Below are 18,019 nucleotides of genomic sequence, written 5' to 3'. Positions count from 1 at the left end.
GTTTACTCTCATAATTTGTTGACCAGTTTCATAATGCTATACTTTTAATTGCAAATACGGATTCACCGTTTTAAGATTTTATTGGAAACCTGAGACCACTCTCTGCTGTTGAAGAAAAGTGAGTACTATTCTAGGCTCAGGAAAACCACATCAGAGAAAGTAATTTATAGCATATTGCAGAGAGCTCATCTTTCCCAGAGGACAATACTCAAAGACTACAGGAAGTTTCTTTTAGTCTAATCTCTAGAAGCAGCAGCAGTTCTAGAGTGCTGGCTCCAGTCGAGATGGTGTTTTGTTTCCTGCAGGTCAGTTTGTACACATTTATCCACTGTTGTTTTCCTAGTGTTACGGCCAAATGCATAGTTACGGGAAGACATGAAGCTAGCGTTCAGTTCTAGCTAAGTAGGGTCTGTAACACAAAGTACAGCAAAAACAGTTACTTGCTGCAAATGTACTTTCAGTACTACTTATTATTAAATCGGCTGAAGACCTGTTACAGAGGAATGTGTTAATAAGCAGGTAATTTGGATCACTTGGAAGGGTACATGCCAGTCTGTCTTGAAATGTTCTGGCCACCTCTCGGTCACATACAGTATCATTTGAAAGGTGTAGAAAAAGGGGACCTCCAAGGGTTATATAAAGTTAAAATGAGTTGTCGTCTATATAACTGCTGCTTCTAGTAACGGGTGCTCTATGAGAGGCAACCTGGTTTATATTAATATATACAAACCAGTACAGAATAGACATCTTTTATGAAAAGAAACAGTTAAGTACTTTAAATCAGAATTTAAATTAGCAACAGTGTAAAACTAAATCATAATCTGCTAGTATCTGTTTGTATGTAAAGGTAAGGAGAAAAGGGTTTATTAAAGGTGTTTCATAGTCCGTTCACTGACCAAACCTAGTATTACCTACCACTATTCATTTCTAGTTAGGGTAAAAGTTACTTTTTTAAGGCAGCGTTAACTTAGCTATGCAGCTGATGAAAAACAAATACACATTTGAACTTGTCCTCTTAAAAAAAAAAAAAAAGGTGGACTTAAACAGCCAGTATAGGGCAGCATTCTTTTAATTTTAAAGTACAGGGGTACATGATTGATATCAAAAGTATTAAAAAGAGCTGAAAGTCAGGAATGAGTTGTACCCTATGTGCTGGATGCAAAAATACTATCAGATCAAATTTTTCCCATGACAGGGCAGAGTTATTAAGAATAAACGGGCCAGCTCAGTCTCTGTCCTAAACTTGCTGGTTTTGTGGGAATTTTAAACCAGACATGAAAGCTAAATTTACATGAGAGTAGTCCATCATTTGACAATACATGCATCTCTTGTCCCTTGAGAAACAGGATCTGAAATGCCTGTTTTGTTTTTTTTTTTTTTTACCTACATAAGTAAGAGAGTTCAAAAAACAGATCTGTGAATAAAAGAAAATTGCTCAACCTAGTTAAGGGCATACAAATCAAATACAGGATTCAGCTTCAGGGATGTCTTGAAAATTAGACTATGCTATTCCTTAAAAGGCAGGAACGATAGCACCTCCGTAGGAACCTGATATTGTGGAGCACATGGGGAAATAGAAGGGAGCACCCCAGGGAACTGCTAAAGGAAGCAAGTACTAACCATGCTCCTCCACCTATCTTCCAGCATGACCCGTAGGCTGTAGCCTGTTTGATGCACCTCGCTATGCTCATGTGGGGCACTGAGTGGTACCAGTGGCTCCTGTTCATCTGCCCCTGTGCAACACCAGTGCTCAGAACTGCTCACCAGGCGAGGACACTAGCTGGAGGCAAAAATATGACACGAGTAGAAATATATGATTGATTACAGCACCATGTGGGAGATGGGACAGATTCTGCTTGGGAAGGAGACAGAGGCAGCAGTGAGAACAGGAGGCGGGTAGAGTAGACAGTTGTCCTGATTTAGGTACCAGCACAGATGACTGCAGCTTGCTCTCTGGCTGAACCCCCATAAAGACACACAGTCTTTGCACACCAGCTCTAATAACAGACACGGAGTCGTGTACCATGGTGGAAAGGAGGAAGAGTGTGGAAAGGAACAGGGAATAAATTTGTAAGAAGATGAGAGTTGAGACGCAACTTACTGTAAGTGTTTCAGTGTTAAACCCACTCATCTGGCACTCCTCTAGCCTCACACAGAAAGGCAGACTGGCCAAATAACTTAGGCACAGAATGGTACCATCTGTCCCAGCTGACACTGGAATTACAGTGTTGTATCCCAGTGATTACGTAGGTGTGGGCCAGTGCCCTGCAAGCACGTATTACAGGGAAACCAGGTGGCAAACTAGCTCTAATGTACCCCAACAGGAGGTATGTGTAGCAACCAACGCTACATGCCAATTCTGAAAATGCAATCTTGCTGTTTTCAGGCTTAAAAACAGAATAAATGCAGAAACCCAGGAATTGCTTGAGGCTCAACTAAAAAGTCTGACGTACTTAGGTAAGCAAACAAAAATACCTAACCTATTGGCCAATCCGAGCCTGTTCTTGTGGCATCAGTTTTTTGACAGCAATAGCTGGGTTCCAGTTCAGTTTCAGAACGCTTTGGCCTCTGTAGCAGACTAATATGACAGCACAGATATTTTTACCCTGTCACAAGGCAGAGTAAAACAATTTGTCCAAGTCAGCTTCAGTGGTGATTTAACCTGATCTACCTTGGCGTACACTGAAACAGGGTAGGAGGAGCAATCACGTGGTGAAGTTAATGCCTCTGAGCTGTTATGGTGGGGACCTAGAAGATGGGCTATAGTATAAGAGCTACAGGGACTGTAGGTTTTCAGTGTTCAGCTAGGTTTTCAAGAAAACAGAAATATACACATTAACACACTGGAAGGATGTTACAACTGCCTGAACTCTTCCATTAGAAGATGTATTTGAAGCTTAAGTTCTTAGGGGTACAGTACATCTACCTACCTTTCACTGTATGCAGTAATTTTATTGCCTCACGTCTCTCCCTTGTCCCCCAAAGATCTACAGCAGACGTGATTATGTGGCTGATGACAGTCCAACAATTTTTCAGTCACGGCAGAAATGTCTGATCTCTGGGAACGCAGGTGGGGGATCTTCAGCACGGCAACATTCATCAGTCTTTAAAAACCTGTCTACAATTGCTGAACGAAGTGCAGGTATTACATTCTCTTGGGGCAAGTGTGCAGGCTGATGTGGCTCTACTGTCTGTTATCTTTGGATACGTTGTGTGCCAGCCAGTTCACTTTGATTTTCCAGCTCTCTCGCAGGGCTTCATTAAACTTTAGTCTGAAGTGCTTCAGTGCCTCCTCATCTGTTTTCCCAAGAGCTAGGGAATCCTGAAGGTAAGAGGCAGAAATGAGTGTAGCCTCACTGAAAGCGCAACTGAACAATTAACTGCTCAACTACTAAGATGTTTACTCACTAAGAAATTACTCTATTTGAAAGGAGCACCGAGTAGGAAACGAGTAGCCATTAATTGTTTTTAATAGTTACTGTAGTTGCACAAGGTTTTTTCATTCTGATAAACACATGCATCCTACTCTGATGTTGGGCATGGCTAGGTTGTTATAACTTAAGAGGCAAACTGGGAACAGGAAACGATACACAACCGAAGAGCTCCGTCTCCTTCCCTGCAAGCTGGTTCTACAAGGTACCTACTGCCTTTGTGCTGAAGAATCTGAAGTTATTTCCTGAGCACCGGTATCTGGCATTTCTGATGTCCCGCACATGAACGTTGGATATCTACTCATGATTTTTGGAGCTCATTTGCTTCTAAGAATATGCCCTTCCATACTGAACAGCTCCTCCTCACTGAGCTACAAGATCAGGTATTCAGTTTTAACTGGGCTCTGCTTCTCTTACCTTTAGATACTGAATGTCTTTAGAGCAGCTGAGTTCTGGCAGGCCAGCAGCTTTCATCAGTGCAAACAAGTGCAGGAAGAGAAGACCATGGCGCCTCAGAATCATATAGGCTTTTTCACAATAACCCCTGAATCTGTTCAGAAAGGAAGATGAGGCAAAGGAATGAAGAACACAAGCTATACCATTTTATAAAGCAAGACTACATATTGGTCTGAACCCTGCTGTCTGCATTGATGACTACCAATCTCTTTCACCTTCTCTAACAGGTAGGTAATCATTTATTTACTTTCGTGTGTATAGACAGCTGCAGGCTGCATATCATGGGTGGAAATAAATTCTGAAAATTCAGAGCTTAAAAAGCTTAAGTTTAACTGCTAACACTTACCTTTCAAACTTCTCACTGTTGTTAGTTTTTCCTTGCTGGATGACATGCACAAAGTCGTAGGTTAAGATGAAAGGAACTCGTTCTCTATTAATACCAAATTTAGTCTTGAAGTTCCCCAAAAAGTGGCCAAAATCAATATGGAACAGCTGAAAATAAGGAAGAAAAAAATTGTTTTCAGAATAGTATCTATTTTAGCTGATCAGTGGTGAGTTCTCTTCACAGTTACTGTATTCAAGAGATACTGACCATAGGATTTTGGGAGGGAGAAAAAATGACCTCTCCCATGGCACTCCTTTGGGAAAAGAGGCAATATTTACTTGCCAAGCTAGTCTCTAGTGTAATTAGATCTCGGACAGGACAGAAAAGGCACTTACCTCTTCAATACTTGGCATATCTGAAGAAGTTTCTGTTTTTTGTAAAGCCTTAGTGTGTCACTAGTAGAAGCAGAAAGAGAACTAAAATGGGTACCCTACCAGTGCAGTGTGCAGTCCCAGACCGTGTGTGGAAAGATGATGTCCTGTTTTGAAGTTGCTACAAACTATTACTTGCTCAGGTAAGGCTCCCCCCCACCCCCTTTTTTTTTTTTTTTTTAAATACCAAGCACAGTGAAGTCGTTGCACCGCTCGTGCAGTGATGGGAAGCAGGATCCTGCGCAGAGCCTTACACACTATGGCAATTTTGCAGAGCTGCTGTAAACCCTAGATGCACAAAACCCAAGGCTCAGGCTACCGCAGGGCGTCAGCTCCCCCAAGTGGACAAACAACTGTGGCCTCTGCTCTGCAGGACCAGTTTGTAAGCTCCCTGCCCAGCATTTTTTTAATGGGGAGAAGAGGCAGTCCTAGATAAGGGCTGCTGCTAGTCACAGCCCAGGGAGGGACGTTAGTGTCTTGTTAGCAAATGACACGGTGTCTCTGTCCCTGCCGGGACCCCAAAAGAAAGGCACTACCAGGTGTCTTTGACTGTGACTGCTTGATTTACGGGAATAAGATGCAGAGGAGTGGGATGCTACAAAGAGTGCAGGCAGGCAGTTGCGCGTACCTGAGAGATACGAGTCTCAAAACATCAGCAGCCAATTTCTTACTTTCAAATATTAACTAACTAGCTGACTTCATTGGACCTGCAGGAGACTTACCTTGCACCGTCTAGCACAGGGTTGTTTTAGGCTTTGTAGAATTCACAATTAAACAAGAAAGATAGCTTAGACATCCCCCTTTGCCAAAATACTACTGATGTAGTTTAGTACATGTCCTGTTAACAAAGGGATTTTCTTTTTCCTAATTTTGCCCTTTGTCTTCCTAACAGTGTACAAGAAGATATAAACTCTGGTAGCTCTTCTTGTGGAATAGAAAAGTAAAGGAATCAGTACAGGTATCAATGTGAAATAGAACCGCGCTGATCACTTGCATTCATTTTAAAAAACAACAAAAACAAAACAACTTTTTTTCTAGGAGGAAGGCTATAAATATATCAGCTTGGGTAAGTAACTGAGGATCTTACCTAGCAACTACAAGTGATTTGTGACTCTGCTGAAGCCAAGTAAGTCTTCAGACTAAGTACAGTGCTTGAGTTTGCATCTGCAGACAGTTTTAGGTCTGAGAGGTATGAATTGCTCCACTGTAATTTCAAAGTGGGTATTAGCAGCAGCAGCTGATGGCAGTGATGCTTACAGAATTGTAATTCAAATTATAAAACTGTATTTACCCTCTTCGTGACAGAAGCTATTGAGAATATTTGTCCAGTCTGCCTCTCGGCTGGAAGGTGAGGTACATTCCTTAGCAGTAGGATTGCACTGGGATGTATCTGTCCATCGCTAAGTAGCATTCATGCCCCTCCTCCAGTACTTCAACAGCAGCAGTGAATCCCCATACCTGTCCAGTTTCCCGGATCATGATGTTATCACTGTGCCGGTCACCTATCCCCAGCACATATGTTGCCACGCAGTACCCAGCACAGGAAAGAGTGAACTCCTCTATAGCTTGTTCTAATGCGTCACTAAAGAGGGTAAGAAAAAGATCGAAAGAGAATTTTACTTTGAACACCAGTACTTCACCGCTGGGAAAGCTGTTTTTGTAGCTTCCCCCATGCAAACCTGCAGGAGAAGGTAAGGCAATCACGTTTGAATTGCTGTAGCGCTCTCCAGAGGCAGTACTCCCATCCATGCTTTACAAAAACGAGCTGCAATAACAACTGTCTGTAATTGGAGAGGTCCAGATAAGGTCGTATCCACAATCTCAACAAAAATGGCTTAGTCTCAACTAAATTAACTCATTTCTAGATCTCCACAGATCCAGAAGATGAAGTGGGCTCCTAGAATGATTCCTGTTTGTGCTCTGTAATTTGGTGCCCTGCTACATCAGAGTAGCACTGATGTATTGCTGCTATCTGTTTCTGTATCTAGTAAAATCCCAAGCTACGCAGCTCTTGTGCTGCTTTCTTTTTTCACCTCCCCATTCTGGCATGACTCCTTCTGCCCCTTTTCCATCTGCCACCACACTGACTATCTATCTCTAGAGAAAGTAACAGGACCAATGGGAAGATCAAGGTTTGGATCCAGCCTGTGGACAGCGCTACCTTAAGCTATCAAAGATCGAAAAAGCTTGCAAACAGCGACCCAGATGCCTCCATTTCTGCTCAAGACCCATACAGATCCACATGATGCCTTCCGGTGTGCCAGGCAGCGAAGCAGCCATAGATATTGAGAGACAGCTTGGAAATACGCAGAACTGAAGGACAAAATTGAGCAAAGCAGAAGAAATGTCTCTAGATGGAAGGAAGCAGTAAAGCAGCACTGAGTAAAAGGTAAGCCCACTTACCCTGGGTTCTTGGATTTTAGCCAGTTCAGCAGCGCATCCTTGTTGAAGGCTGCAGTGGCCACCATGTTGCTCTTGTTCAGCTGGATGTTGGCAATGGTGTCTGAATGCATGACTACTTCTATCAGTCCAGTCTTGTCTCCTGTGGAGAGGCAGCCATAAGGGGTCATCCTGCAGAGATGAAAGAAACCCTTCCACTGAAATCTTGCCCAGAATTGGGTTGTGTTGACTTTTAAGCTTTCCCTTGTCTGCCATATCTACTCCATCTCTACTCTTCATTTCTACTCCTCATTACCACAAAACCTGACTAGCTGCTCATAGAATACTAGACAGACCTGCTGGGGACAAAATAAGCTTGCAGACTAAATGGCCTCACCACACGTGATTTATCATTGCAGCAGGACAACTGTGTGCACATTACTCACCTCAGGTCCAGGCCCTCCTGCTTCCACAGGATGTCCATCAACTGGATCATCTGCAGCGTCAGCATGTCCTGACGAAGATCTGTGCAGCATTACAAAGGAAAAAAAGGGTGATAAGTACCTCCCATTCTCCCCCCTCTTGTGCTGTTGCAAGTGGCACTTGTTTTGCCCCTGAAGCAGGCTGCTAGAAGGGCCTTTACCACGTCTGTCACTTGCTAGGTCTAGCTAGTAAAGAACATCAGCGCAGAGCAATGTTTACTAGTGCAGTAATAGCGTAAAGCCACCATACTAGATACCTTAACTCAGACACGATTCAACTAATGGAGGTATACGCTACTTCACTTTGCTTCCCATAGCAGTCAAAGTAGTACTTTAGAAAACATCTGTCTGGACACAGCAGTGAGCAGCAGCCACTCCAATCCTACAAAGCTTGGACTGCTGTAGCTCTTTCAGACCTCACATCAGGTTTCTTTTTACTGTGCAAGGGTAATCAGCTACTACTGTGCTAAAATCGTAATGAAAAGGGCAGCAAGTGAAATACAGAGGAGAGTTTATTATATCTCCAGATTACGTTCAAAAAACTCAAACACGTTGATGGTTCTCATTTACACAACATCTTAATGGTCCCTATTTAGGCCCACTCACCACAATAAATATTTGAGACTATTATGCCTGTGAAAAACATATCCTTTAAAGACTTACCATCTCCATTTTTAAAAATAATACCCACTCCACCTCCACCTGTCTCTTCATTATTAAACACAATCCATAAAGGTTTCATTTTGGAGTCCATAAAGGTGCACTGGTCCACACTAGAGGAAACAAAAATATTACCATCAGAGTTTCCATCTATGAAAAAAGCAGCCATCTAAGCTGCAAATTCAACAGCATCTACAAATGCTAACGGGCTGGTGACTTCCATGAGAAAAGACGACCTTGGGGTAACCAGAAACCTGGCTCCACTGCTGAACAAAGCCTGCAGCACAAATTAAGAGACGCAGCTATCTTCCTTACCAAACTTCAGCGAGGATAATGTTGGGGTTCAGGGGGGACTGGAGGTGGGAAAGTGCTTCAAGATAAGTTTCCTGTTTCATGCAGACATGCATCATCTCCTTGGTTTGAGGCTTGGTGGCCTTCTGAGAACTCGCTTTAACAAAGTCATTCAGAGCTTTCATCTTGTTGAGTGCTTCTCCCTGAAAAAAGGGAGGGATGGAACAGGGTTAACAAACAGGAAATTCCTGGAGAAAGTTTAAAAACTATTCCAATTCTACTGTGAAATGTAAACCTTGGTTGTATCTCTTACCTTCTCTTCAACTTGTGGCAATTTCACACATTGCAACAAATCAAATTTACTAGTATCTGCTTGACGGAGATCCATAATCAATTATGGATATTCTGCTGGGCACAAATGCATTGCAAGGTAATGACTGCACCAGGAATACTGCACATTATCAAGCACCAAAGGAAGAAGTGAGGTGCACTGGCTAGAAAAGTGAGGATGAGACCTATAGCCCCTGCCCTTCAATGCTTTGGGGGAGTTCTGGTTATGCAAAAATGCCACTCAGCCTTGAAAACAGAAGCAGCACTGGTTTGTGGGCACATCTTAGATACGACTTCATGTATACATGCGTCCCTCACTTCTGAACTAGGTACAGTAATCCTTGATAGATAATAGAGAAGTTTTAGCGAGTGGGTAAATAGCAGGATTAGCTCCACACAGCAATTGAAGGAAAGAGTGCACTGCTCCGAATCTGACAGCCAATTTTGATCAGCTCCTACTGAATGGTAACTCATTCAACTCATCTAATAACAGCAGTGGTCTTTGAACATTTCAAACCATTCTAGACACATAGTGTAGTTTGGGACGTGTGCGGGTGAGTAAGAGATGAGCAAAGTCACATGTGATGGGGAACTCCAGGCTCTTAACAGGATGTGCCAAAACAAATATAGCAGTTAAAAGGCTTTTTTTGTATTACTGATAAACATTAAGTTGGGAAAGCTAACAGCTGAGAACCAGCTCCAAGCAAGAGGGAAGTCAACCTTATGGCCAAAAGCAATTTTTACCTGTTTCATCAAAACTTTCATATGGTGGGTGCTGCCTCTGCAGTATGCTTCCAGGATCAGGCCAAACCTCAAGGCAACTGCAGGAACATGCATTTCTGACCTAGGGGAAGAAGGGAGATTAAAGCAATTCTGACTCACTGCAGTGAGTGACTAATCCTCCCATTCATGCCAGCAGAAGGAGGGGGGGAGAGGAGGGTGCAGAATACTAGCTGCTGTTTAGATTCTTTCTATGTACCGGGGAGGGAAAAAATGCACCCACTCCAGAAGGTGATGTAGAAAAAACATTGCTTGAAGAGATGAGACATCTTTCTGGGTGACTAAATTGCTAACCACTCCTTTGAGAACACCACTTAAGGAGCAAGGACAGTTAAGAGCCTATGGCTCAGAACTGGCAGGGGCCATGGACATCCAAAGTAAATTTCAACTCACAGGCATGTGTGTGTATATAAATTCTGAAAACAGAACCTAATCCAAACACCACCACCACAAAAGAAAATAACAAACAAACAAACAAACAAAGATTTTGTGTCCTCCTGGAATAATCCTTATTCAGTCTCCCAAAGTAAAAAGCAGCAGTTCCCAGGTTTTGGTAGTCACAGCAAGGAAATCCCACCAATGCTTTGATGAAGGACACTAGCTAAAGGACAGCCAATAGCCTTTAAATAAATACCCTGGCATCTATACATACAGACATGCTTGCTGTCTCACTTCACAGAGCAATGAGGAAACAAGTAAATGTTGGTTTCACTCGATTACTGAGAAAAAGCCTAAAACATTTGCTCTTTACCTCAGATGCCAGAAGAGGAAGTGGCCAATCTTGCGGTTGGATAACGCCCTGTCCAGCAGGAACTTGGTTAATTCACAGTCTAAGTAGGATTCATACTTAAGCACCTGGACAAGCTGTAGCAGGTATTGGAACAATTCATGATCTCTGTGGACAGAAAGGAAAAATAAAAGACAACCTTATCTTTACTGCAACAAGTGTACTTGCAAAAACTGTAAAGACAAGACTGTCAGCCTTGTTCACAGTCCCCCTCAGCAGCCCCAAACATAAATAGAAAGGGGCTCTGCATATCCCTTGTGGATAACACTTACGTCAGCTTCTTTAATGAGTTAATAGCAAAGGAACCAACGTAACGGTCAGGAAAGCTAAAATCCAGCAGCTCCAAGGCATTCAGGACAGGCAACTCTGGCCAGGTCTGAAGCAGAGAAATCATCTGTAAGGGAAAAAAAAAAACCAAATAGCAAAAAAAGGAACAAGGTTTTTATGACAATGGACATAAATCTAAAATTCTACTGATGGAAGAGCAGCTCCTTTGGGGGGGGGGGGGTGGGGTGTCACTATTTATAGATGCCTCAGAGCAAGTCTGCAGACACCAGGTCAAAAACCATCAGTCCAAACTTTCTAGCAAGGCTGACAGGAGGAGCCATCCAAGTCCACAGCAGGGTTACATTTGCTGTACCACAATTAGTGGAGTAAGCTCTTTGGGAAAAGCACTTTTTGCAGCCTAATAATGTAGACTACAAAGGGACCTTTAGAAGGTCCTGTCAAACCTCTTGAAGTAAGGAGGGATGAGCAGCACAGACACCATCCCTAACTGATGTCTGATGTTGTCAGCGGAAGAGATTCACTGACACCCTGAGGTAGCTTGTGCTGGTCTCTCACTATCAGTTAAGAATATCCAATCCAGATCCTATTTCTGCCATGAATTAAAACAAATTTTTTCTTGCCTCCATTTCCTAAAGGGAATAAGCAAGACCTTGGTGGTCAGTAATGAGTCTGGGACAGCGCACAGAGCCAAACGGAGCCCAGAAGAGCCAAACTTCAACTCAGCTGGGTACAACTCAGCATATGGTCACAGTGACTGGTTGAGAACAGATGATCTTCCTCAGACTCAGTGACGCCAAACCTACCTGCACAGGGGCACTGCAAAACATCCCCTGCTAAGTCGGCCTCCCAAACACAACACAGGAATGTAGACACTGAAAGACGGATCAAACAGGGAGCCCTGGCTGCCAACCCCAGCACCCTCACCTGGGCAACATCTTCATGCTTGTTCCATTTGGTGATGATAAGCAGCTTTGCCAAAGCTTGTGGGTACTGGTCACGGATATCGTATCTCATCTTCCACACCAGGTCTTTCTCATGCTCATATAGTTCAGTGTGGCTCCTCCGCTCCAGTATCTCCTTCAGTTGCAGCTTCTGCTCATGGGAATCACAGGAAAGAGCGTACACAAGGGCTCAGTCTCAACCCAGAGGACTTTCTCAGCCCAGAGAGACCCTGCAGGACTGGGGCATGACCCAGTTTGGTGAAAAAAAGCTGGTTGGGGGTAAGGTGGAAACCTATAACTTGATCTATGAAACCAGGCTTGCACATAGCCTGCACACAGCTGAAAAACTGAAGCCAGAAGACTCACCTCCTCAGGATCTTCTGGTGCAGCACGGGGTTGTTCTCCATTCCTCCCCAACTCCAGCAGCTGGGAGACAAATAAAGAGTCTGAGAAAGGCTCCTCGTTTCCTCTGTACTTCTAGCTCACCATCACTTCAGGCATTTATGCTGCCTTAGAGATCAGTCACTTGCCACCTCTAGAGAAGGGAATCACACCTCTCACAGCCCAAGTGTAGGTAATGTACTCAGTAGGACCCCTCTGCTCAGAGGTGTAACCTAACTGCCCATAGAGCCCCTTCCCTGGTAGTAACGAGAATGAAGGGATGAGTCCTTTCCCCCAAAAGGGCACATCTGCACACCCATATAGTTCGGGAACAGGGGCTCTGGGTCACCGAGCTCCAGGCTAACATGAGCCATTCCAGATTCGTAGAACGGGCGCGCATTTGCCAAGCAGACAGCGCTGCCCAAGCCACCCTGCACACTGGCACAATCCGTTAAAGCTTCCGAGCCAGAACATGCATCATGAGGGTGCATGCATATATGTCCCTGGCAGAGCAGATCTCCTTTCTTTCCTGTAACGGGCACATTTCTTCTTCCACTTTAAGCGTCTGGCCAGTTGCAATGACAGATGGAAAATCCCCATACCACACAGCATGTTATCACTCTGTGCTGAAAGGGAGGGAGCTGTCTACTTTCACTCATTTCCCCTTTTATTCCTCTTCCTTCCCATAGAGCCTAATGCTGCCTGCAGCTTAAAGGCAGCTCAGTTAAACCCATTTTTTAAACAAATGCTCATCTATGAGAGCAGCTTTACCTCAGTAATTCATAGGAACTCACCGCTTGGAAAAGTATTCAAAGGTCCATTAGTTAAGAGAAAAAGTCAAATTTTCAATTAACAATATCTATTCATCAAGTTTGCTTGTATCCGGTCCTGTCAACAGCTGCCCAAGAGACAGTGGCACTGTATGCTCCTCCACCAGCAAAGCTAGGGAATTTCTGTGCCTCCCAAAAAAGGTGTCCATGTCCCCTACCTGCTCAAATGACGGGTAATACACAGGATGCAATGCAACGCTGGGGAAGCAGATGACCAAGGCTGCTGCACTTTCTGTGTTGGGGTTGCATTGTACCGTGCCCATGGGGTTGAGAAGTTCCCCTTTCTCATCTGAAAAGCAAAGTACATAAACCCATGAACCCAAATCTTCTGAAGCTTTGGTCCAGAAAGCAGAGTACAGACTGCTTCCAGCTCTCACTGGACATTGCCTGGCCCTGAGCAGCTCACTTCATTTTCCTGACTTCTCACAAGCGAAGTATACATGACATCTTTAGGACAGCAGCAACCTCTTATGTCATACGTACAATGTCAAGCAAAACAAGGCCTTCATCTTGGCAGGGCTCTAGATGCCATCACAATACAGAGCGATAATCGTACTGGGTCTGCTACTCTGAACTATTACGGCCCCTCGTACAACTACTGGACAGCAATGCAGAATGCAGGGCGTCTCCTGTCTTTGTGGTGGAGACTAAAGACGCAAAACAATACAGTAGCTCTACCTCCTGACATACCTGGAAAGGAGGACCACATGTGCAAGCAGCACTCCCCTGTTTTCAGCTGGTCCTTATAGTCAAAGAGCATGACATTCACCCAGGCGATTGGGCAGTCCTGCAAAGCAAAGAAAGCAGCTCATTTGGGTGCTGTAATTGCAAAAACTGGATGAAGGGAAGAGAAGAACTAACAAGAAAGTGAGATATCCCCATGCAAAGCAAAGCCCTCACAATAGCCAGGAATAACAAGTTACATAATCTTGATCTTTTCCAAGTCTGCAAATTGCTACACAGAATGCCACAGGCAGGTAACTTCCCGTTCAAGAGTACGTAGGCACCCCCTCACCAAAAAGTTGCTGTAAAGAATATACCACTCCGGGTAGCCATGCCTGTCTGCTTACCTTTTAAGTTCTCCTAAAATCAGAGTACAAGGTGGCATCAAATTCAGATATTTGCCAAAACCTGGGGTCTTTTGTGTAGTGCTGAATGGCACCAAACACTCCCCACAAATGTGTCTAAAACTTCATCACCCAATATTTTGCATAGCTGAAGAATCTGTAAGTTTCTGGTAAGTCCTTGCAACTCTACCCTTGATGATACTTGAAGGAGCTATGACATATATACTTCATACATTTCACAGTTTGAGGGAAAGGAGAATAACCTTAATTTTGAAACAGGGAACACAGATTTAGCATGACTTCAGAAAACTAGGCAAAGAATGCTAGATATATCTGATAATGGGAAGAAAAGGCTTGGCTCTTTTGTACAATAATAAACACCATCTATAGAAATCAAACTTTATGCTGCCAATCCCCCGCCACACCCCCCAAAATAACACCCACAAGGCCAACCCAGTCACACAAGCCAGTCTCATTTTGGAGGTGGGAGACTCCAGCAAGTAAAGTGACCGGGACACAGCCAAGAAAGAGAACCCATCTCCCTGCTCCAACCCAGTTCCCCACCACCAGAGCAGACAGACATATTCCACAAGTGACCTAAGATTTCCTGCAGTCAGGTTCCCTAAATGGAACAGTTTACTTCATATAACAGTTTCAGCAACACCAGCATCTCACTCAGCTGCTCAGAAAACACAAGGCTTAAGCATACACTAGCACAGAAACTGACTGGCAAAGAGGTTGCGAGGCAAAATTCTAGTGAGACGCACCCACAAACAGTGTAATATTTGAAGGGAACCACAGCGAGACGACATCTTGTTCCACTGAGACATTCTAGAGAATGTATCAGGCTTACCCTGAAGGTACACCAAAGGACTTGGTGGAGGTAGCAAAAGCAGCATTTTCCTCTAATGCAACAAAATGAATCACTTCCAAGTGGCCTCTCACAAACCTTTGAGTTGATTTGATTAGACTAAGTATCTTTAGTAAAATCCTATTTGAGATATCAGCTTCTAGATCATAGGGAAAAGCCAAACAAAACACCACCGCCAGCAATAACCTTTTCTAACAGAGTAAATGACATCAAACCACAGCGCAGAGCCTGCCAAAACGCAAGGCAAGATTTTTGGTGGATAAGGTCCAGCAAAGCAACGATTCAGCACTGTAAGGACAGAAATATCCCCTGCGTGACTTACAGAAACACTGAAAGCCAACCCTCTGGGTGACATTAACCCTCTGACTCATCCCAGTCAGTCTGCAAGCATGCCTGTTTTTGTGGTAGTAAATGGTTTAGTCCCACCTATCTGCTCTGGACAGTCTGCACAGACAAACAACATGCATGTAATTAACCTCTGAGTACTGTAAGCAAAGCAAGCAAAAAGATTATTAATCAAAAACAAAAACCAGGGTGCACTCTGACTGTAACACCCTCTTAGCAATCATTTTAAATGAGATCTGGGCACCTCACTCAGAGCTGCAGCTGACCATGTCGAAAAATCCGTTTCTGCAGAACTCAGCTCCAGCAAATATTGTGATTTTATATTAAAAGCTCACCAGAATGCATCCACCTTTCCCCAGTACCAGAATACACACGAACAAGATCCTCTTAACAACTCAGCTAACCAGGCTGGTTTTGTTTTGTCAATCAGAATAGCGTGATCTCCTTCTGACTGCTTCAAAACTGAAAATTATTCCAGTATGACCACAAAAATGCAGCCTGTGGATGAATCAGATATTCTGTTCAACAAAAGCCTCCAGCATGAGTTGGAGTTCTGCTATTCTTAAGTAAAAATAAAAACCAATAAAAAGGTTGATTCTGGTCCTGGCCTCAAAATGTTTCCAGTCTGAAGTCTCCAGCGCAGAAACTGGTCCACACAAGCAGGACTCGTGGATTGCCTGTTGCTCCCCAGACATTAATGCACCGTAACCCTGAGAACCCTATTGATGTCAACACCACAAAGCCCAGTGAACCTCCCAGCAGTGAAAAGGAGCTAGCAGAACTGAGACTAAAATCTTCTGTGATCACATTTATCAGTCCCTCATTTCTCTGTACTCTAGTAAAGACGGCATGACTAATCCTCTCTTTAAAGCATGGTAACAGTGTTTTTGTGGCTGCAGAAACAGCAACTTGCAGAGGAACAAATGCACTTGTTGCTCATAAAGAAAACTCTTCACATGCAAAGAGCCAGAGGCATCACGCTTAAGTTACAACACTGGGAGAACAGCACTTCAATTACAGGCTGCACTTAGATCTACTTTTAGTTACTGAATTATTAATGGCCTAGAAGTTTTGGAATAGAGGTGAGGAAAGTGAGAAATATCACTACATCGCTGATTCAGAAGCTCAAAACAAGAGCTTCCAAAGTGATTTAACAATTCCTATCCTCAGTTTGCAGCATCTGAAGATTCTGCACTTCGATTTTACCTCACCCAAAGCTTTGCTGTAACCAGTGTTTACATTCCTCATTTTCTTCCCCCTTCTTAGCTGTTAATTTGCTCCATGCGGGATTTGCATGAAAAGACCTTACTAGAAAGAAGATGCAACAGCGAAGATGGTTTAACCTCAACTACAAAACAAGGAAGTTGCGGAACAGCAAAAGAGAAACACTAAACACAAATGATTCCTCTTTACGTGCATTCAGATGCTGGGTACATTTCTTAATGGCCTTTCTGGACCAGAAATTACATTTAAACAGCCTTTCCTACAGGCAGCCACTCCTCAGTTTCCTGTTCCTGTTGAAGAAGTTACCCGCCATCATTCTGTAAGCTCTTTTATTAATAAAGTCTTCTTCTGAAAGCAAAGGGCATTTGGTTCAGAATGGTATCCTGTGCCCTCCAGCACTGGCAAGCCTGGCTCAGTCCCACACTGGCTTTACTTACAGCTTTCTTGGACTTCTTCTTGGTGGAACGTGCCTTCTTTGCCTTCTCGATGACAGCATAGAGGGCAAAGCAGAGCCGCGCCATACGGGGAAGATCACAGATGTTAATATCAAAATCCAGCCTCTGCTTCCACACTGGTTCTGAGCATACATTCACTTCAGAGCTTGACACTGTCTTGCACAGCATCTCATTGCCATGGAAGAGTCCTGCTTGTACCACCAGCTGAGGGAAGGAGAAATAAGAGAATACCATGAATCCACAGGGACTTGACTTGTTTGCTGAACGCACATGATTAGAAGAGGAATGGGACAGGGCATCCACTCCCCCGAACAGGATGCCCTACTCCTGTCTCTTTCCCAATTCATTAAGTTCCTTAATCTTCCTCTTTACTCAACTTCAGTAAGGGCATTGTTATCTTTTTACTTCATTCGGACTTGCAAGAGCTGCTTAATCATTGCAAAATGCTTGGGTAATCCATTGGTAAGAGTATTACAGGTTTCATCCTGTAAAGCCAGGCAATATAAATATTCACTGAACCTTGCCCCCCGAGATGCTACAAAAGCTCAGGAACCTGTCACGGTGAAAAAGCAGGACAGACACCAAGAGCTAGGCAAGCGCTTATGCCAAAGAGGAGGCAAATCAACACCACAGGAGAAGGGCACATGCAAACAGCTGAGCCCCAAAACAGGCCTGCAGCGCAGTGCTAATGGCGAGCTGTCTCCAGGTGCACGTTTGCCTGCAAATCTGCACTCCTCTTGCAGTCTGCCAGATCGCTGTACAGCTGATAGGCCAAGCTCATCCCCAACTTTACCTCTTGTTACAGTATTGCTGGCTAGTCTCAGTCACAGGAGTTCTCCCCAGGAGAAGCTCTCTGCAAACGATGGGGCACTGGGCAGAAGAAATAACTATTTTGTTGCCTGTTTCTTTATAAAGCCTTGCCCTGCAGAACACCTGTAGATGTGATATATTCTTGCCCTGTTTCCTTCCTTTCCCAAAGGGCAGCCATTCCCCTTCTCCTCATTCGCCTGCTCCCCCTTCACGGCAAACACCTTGCAAATCCCAGGGCTTTGCTGCATCGTGCTTTCTGTCTTAACTTTACCAGTCACCACCTCTCCCATCATTCTCTCTTCTCGGAGCTGAATTTCCCCTCCTCTGCTTTTTGCAGACTTCCCTGCCCCTCCACACCGCTGTCAAGCGACATGACCACAGGGCAGCAGCTCTCTTTGCTACTCAGAAACTTTTGCAGGGGAGTGTTTCTAAGAACGCATTGCTGGGCTGCTGGC

General features: G+C 44.0%; 1 protein-coding gene across 2 annotated transcripts in view; it reads right to left on the bottom strand.

Moving 5' to 3' along the window:
* PIK3CD (phosphatidylinositol-4,5-bisphosphate 3-kinase catalytic subunit delta) overlaps positions 1–18,019 on the bottom strand; it is a 54,462-nt gene continuing 36,443 nt past the window's right edge. For both annotated transcript variants that reach the window (XM_050909328.1, XM_050909329.1), the window contains 16 exons: positions 16,737–16,958; positions 13,483–13,579; positions 12,951–13,081; positions 11,948–12,007; positions 11,565–11,732; positions 10,625–10,746; positions 10,317–10,460; positions 9,530–9,629; positions 8,480–8,658; positions 8,168–8,277; positions 7,469–7,547; positions 7,047–7,214; positions 6,102–6,225; positions 4,234–4,379; positions 3,849–3,981; positions 1–3,322 (listed from right to left, as the gene is read on the bottom strand). In XM_050909328.1, coding sequence (XP_050765285.1) covers positions 3,185–3,322; positions 3,849–3,981; positions 4,234–4,379; positions 6,102–6,225; positions 7,047–7,214; positions 7,469–7,547; positions 8,168–8,277; positions 8,480–8,658; positions 9,530–9,629; positions 10,317–10,460; positions 10,625–10,746; positions 11,565–11,732; positions 11,948–12,007; positions 12,951–13,081; positions 13,483–13,579; positions 16,737–16,958 — 2,121 coding nt within the window. In that variant the 3' untranslated portion in view covers positions 1–3,184. The remainder of the gene's footprint in view (positions 3,323–3,848; positions 3,982–4,233; positions 4,380–6,101; positions 6,226–7,046; positions 7,215–7,468; positions 7,548–8,167; positions 8,278–8,479; positions 8,659–9,529; positions 9,630–10,316; positions 10,461–10,624; positions 10,747–11,564; positions 11,733–11,947; positions 12,008–12,950; positions 13,082–13,482; positions 13,580–16,736; positions 16,959–18,019) is intronic.

This window comes from Gymnogyps californianus, chromosome 21 (assembly GCF_018139145.2).
Source record: "Gymnogyps californianus isolate 813 chromosome 21, ASM1813914v2, whole genome shotgun sequence".
Classification (NCBI taxonomy): Eukaryota; Metazoa; Chordata; class Aves; order Accipitriformes; family Cathartidae; genus Gymnogyps; species Gymnogyps californianus.
The sequence above is the reverse complement of the archived record's forward strand: the minus strand, read 5'-3'. Positions and strand labels throughout refer to the sequence as shown.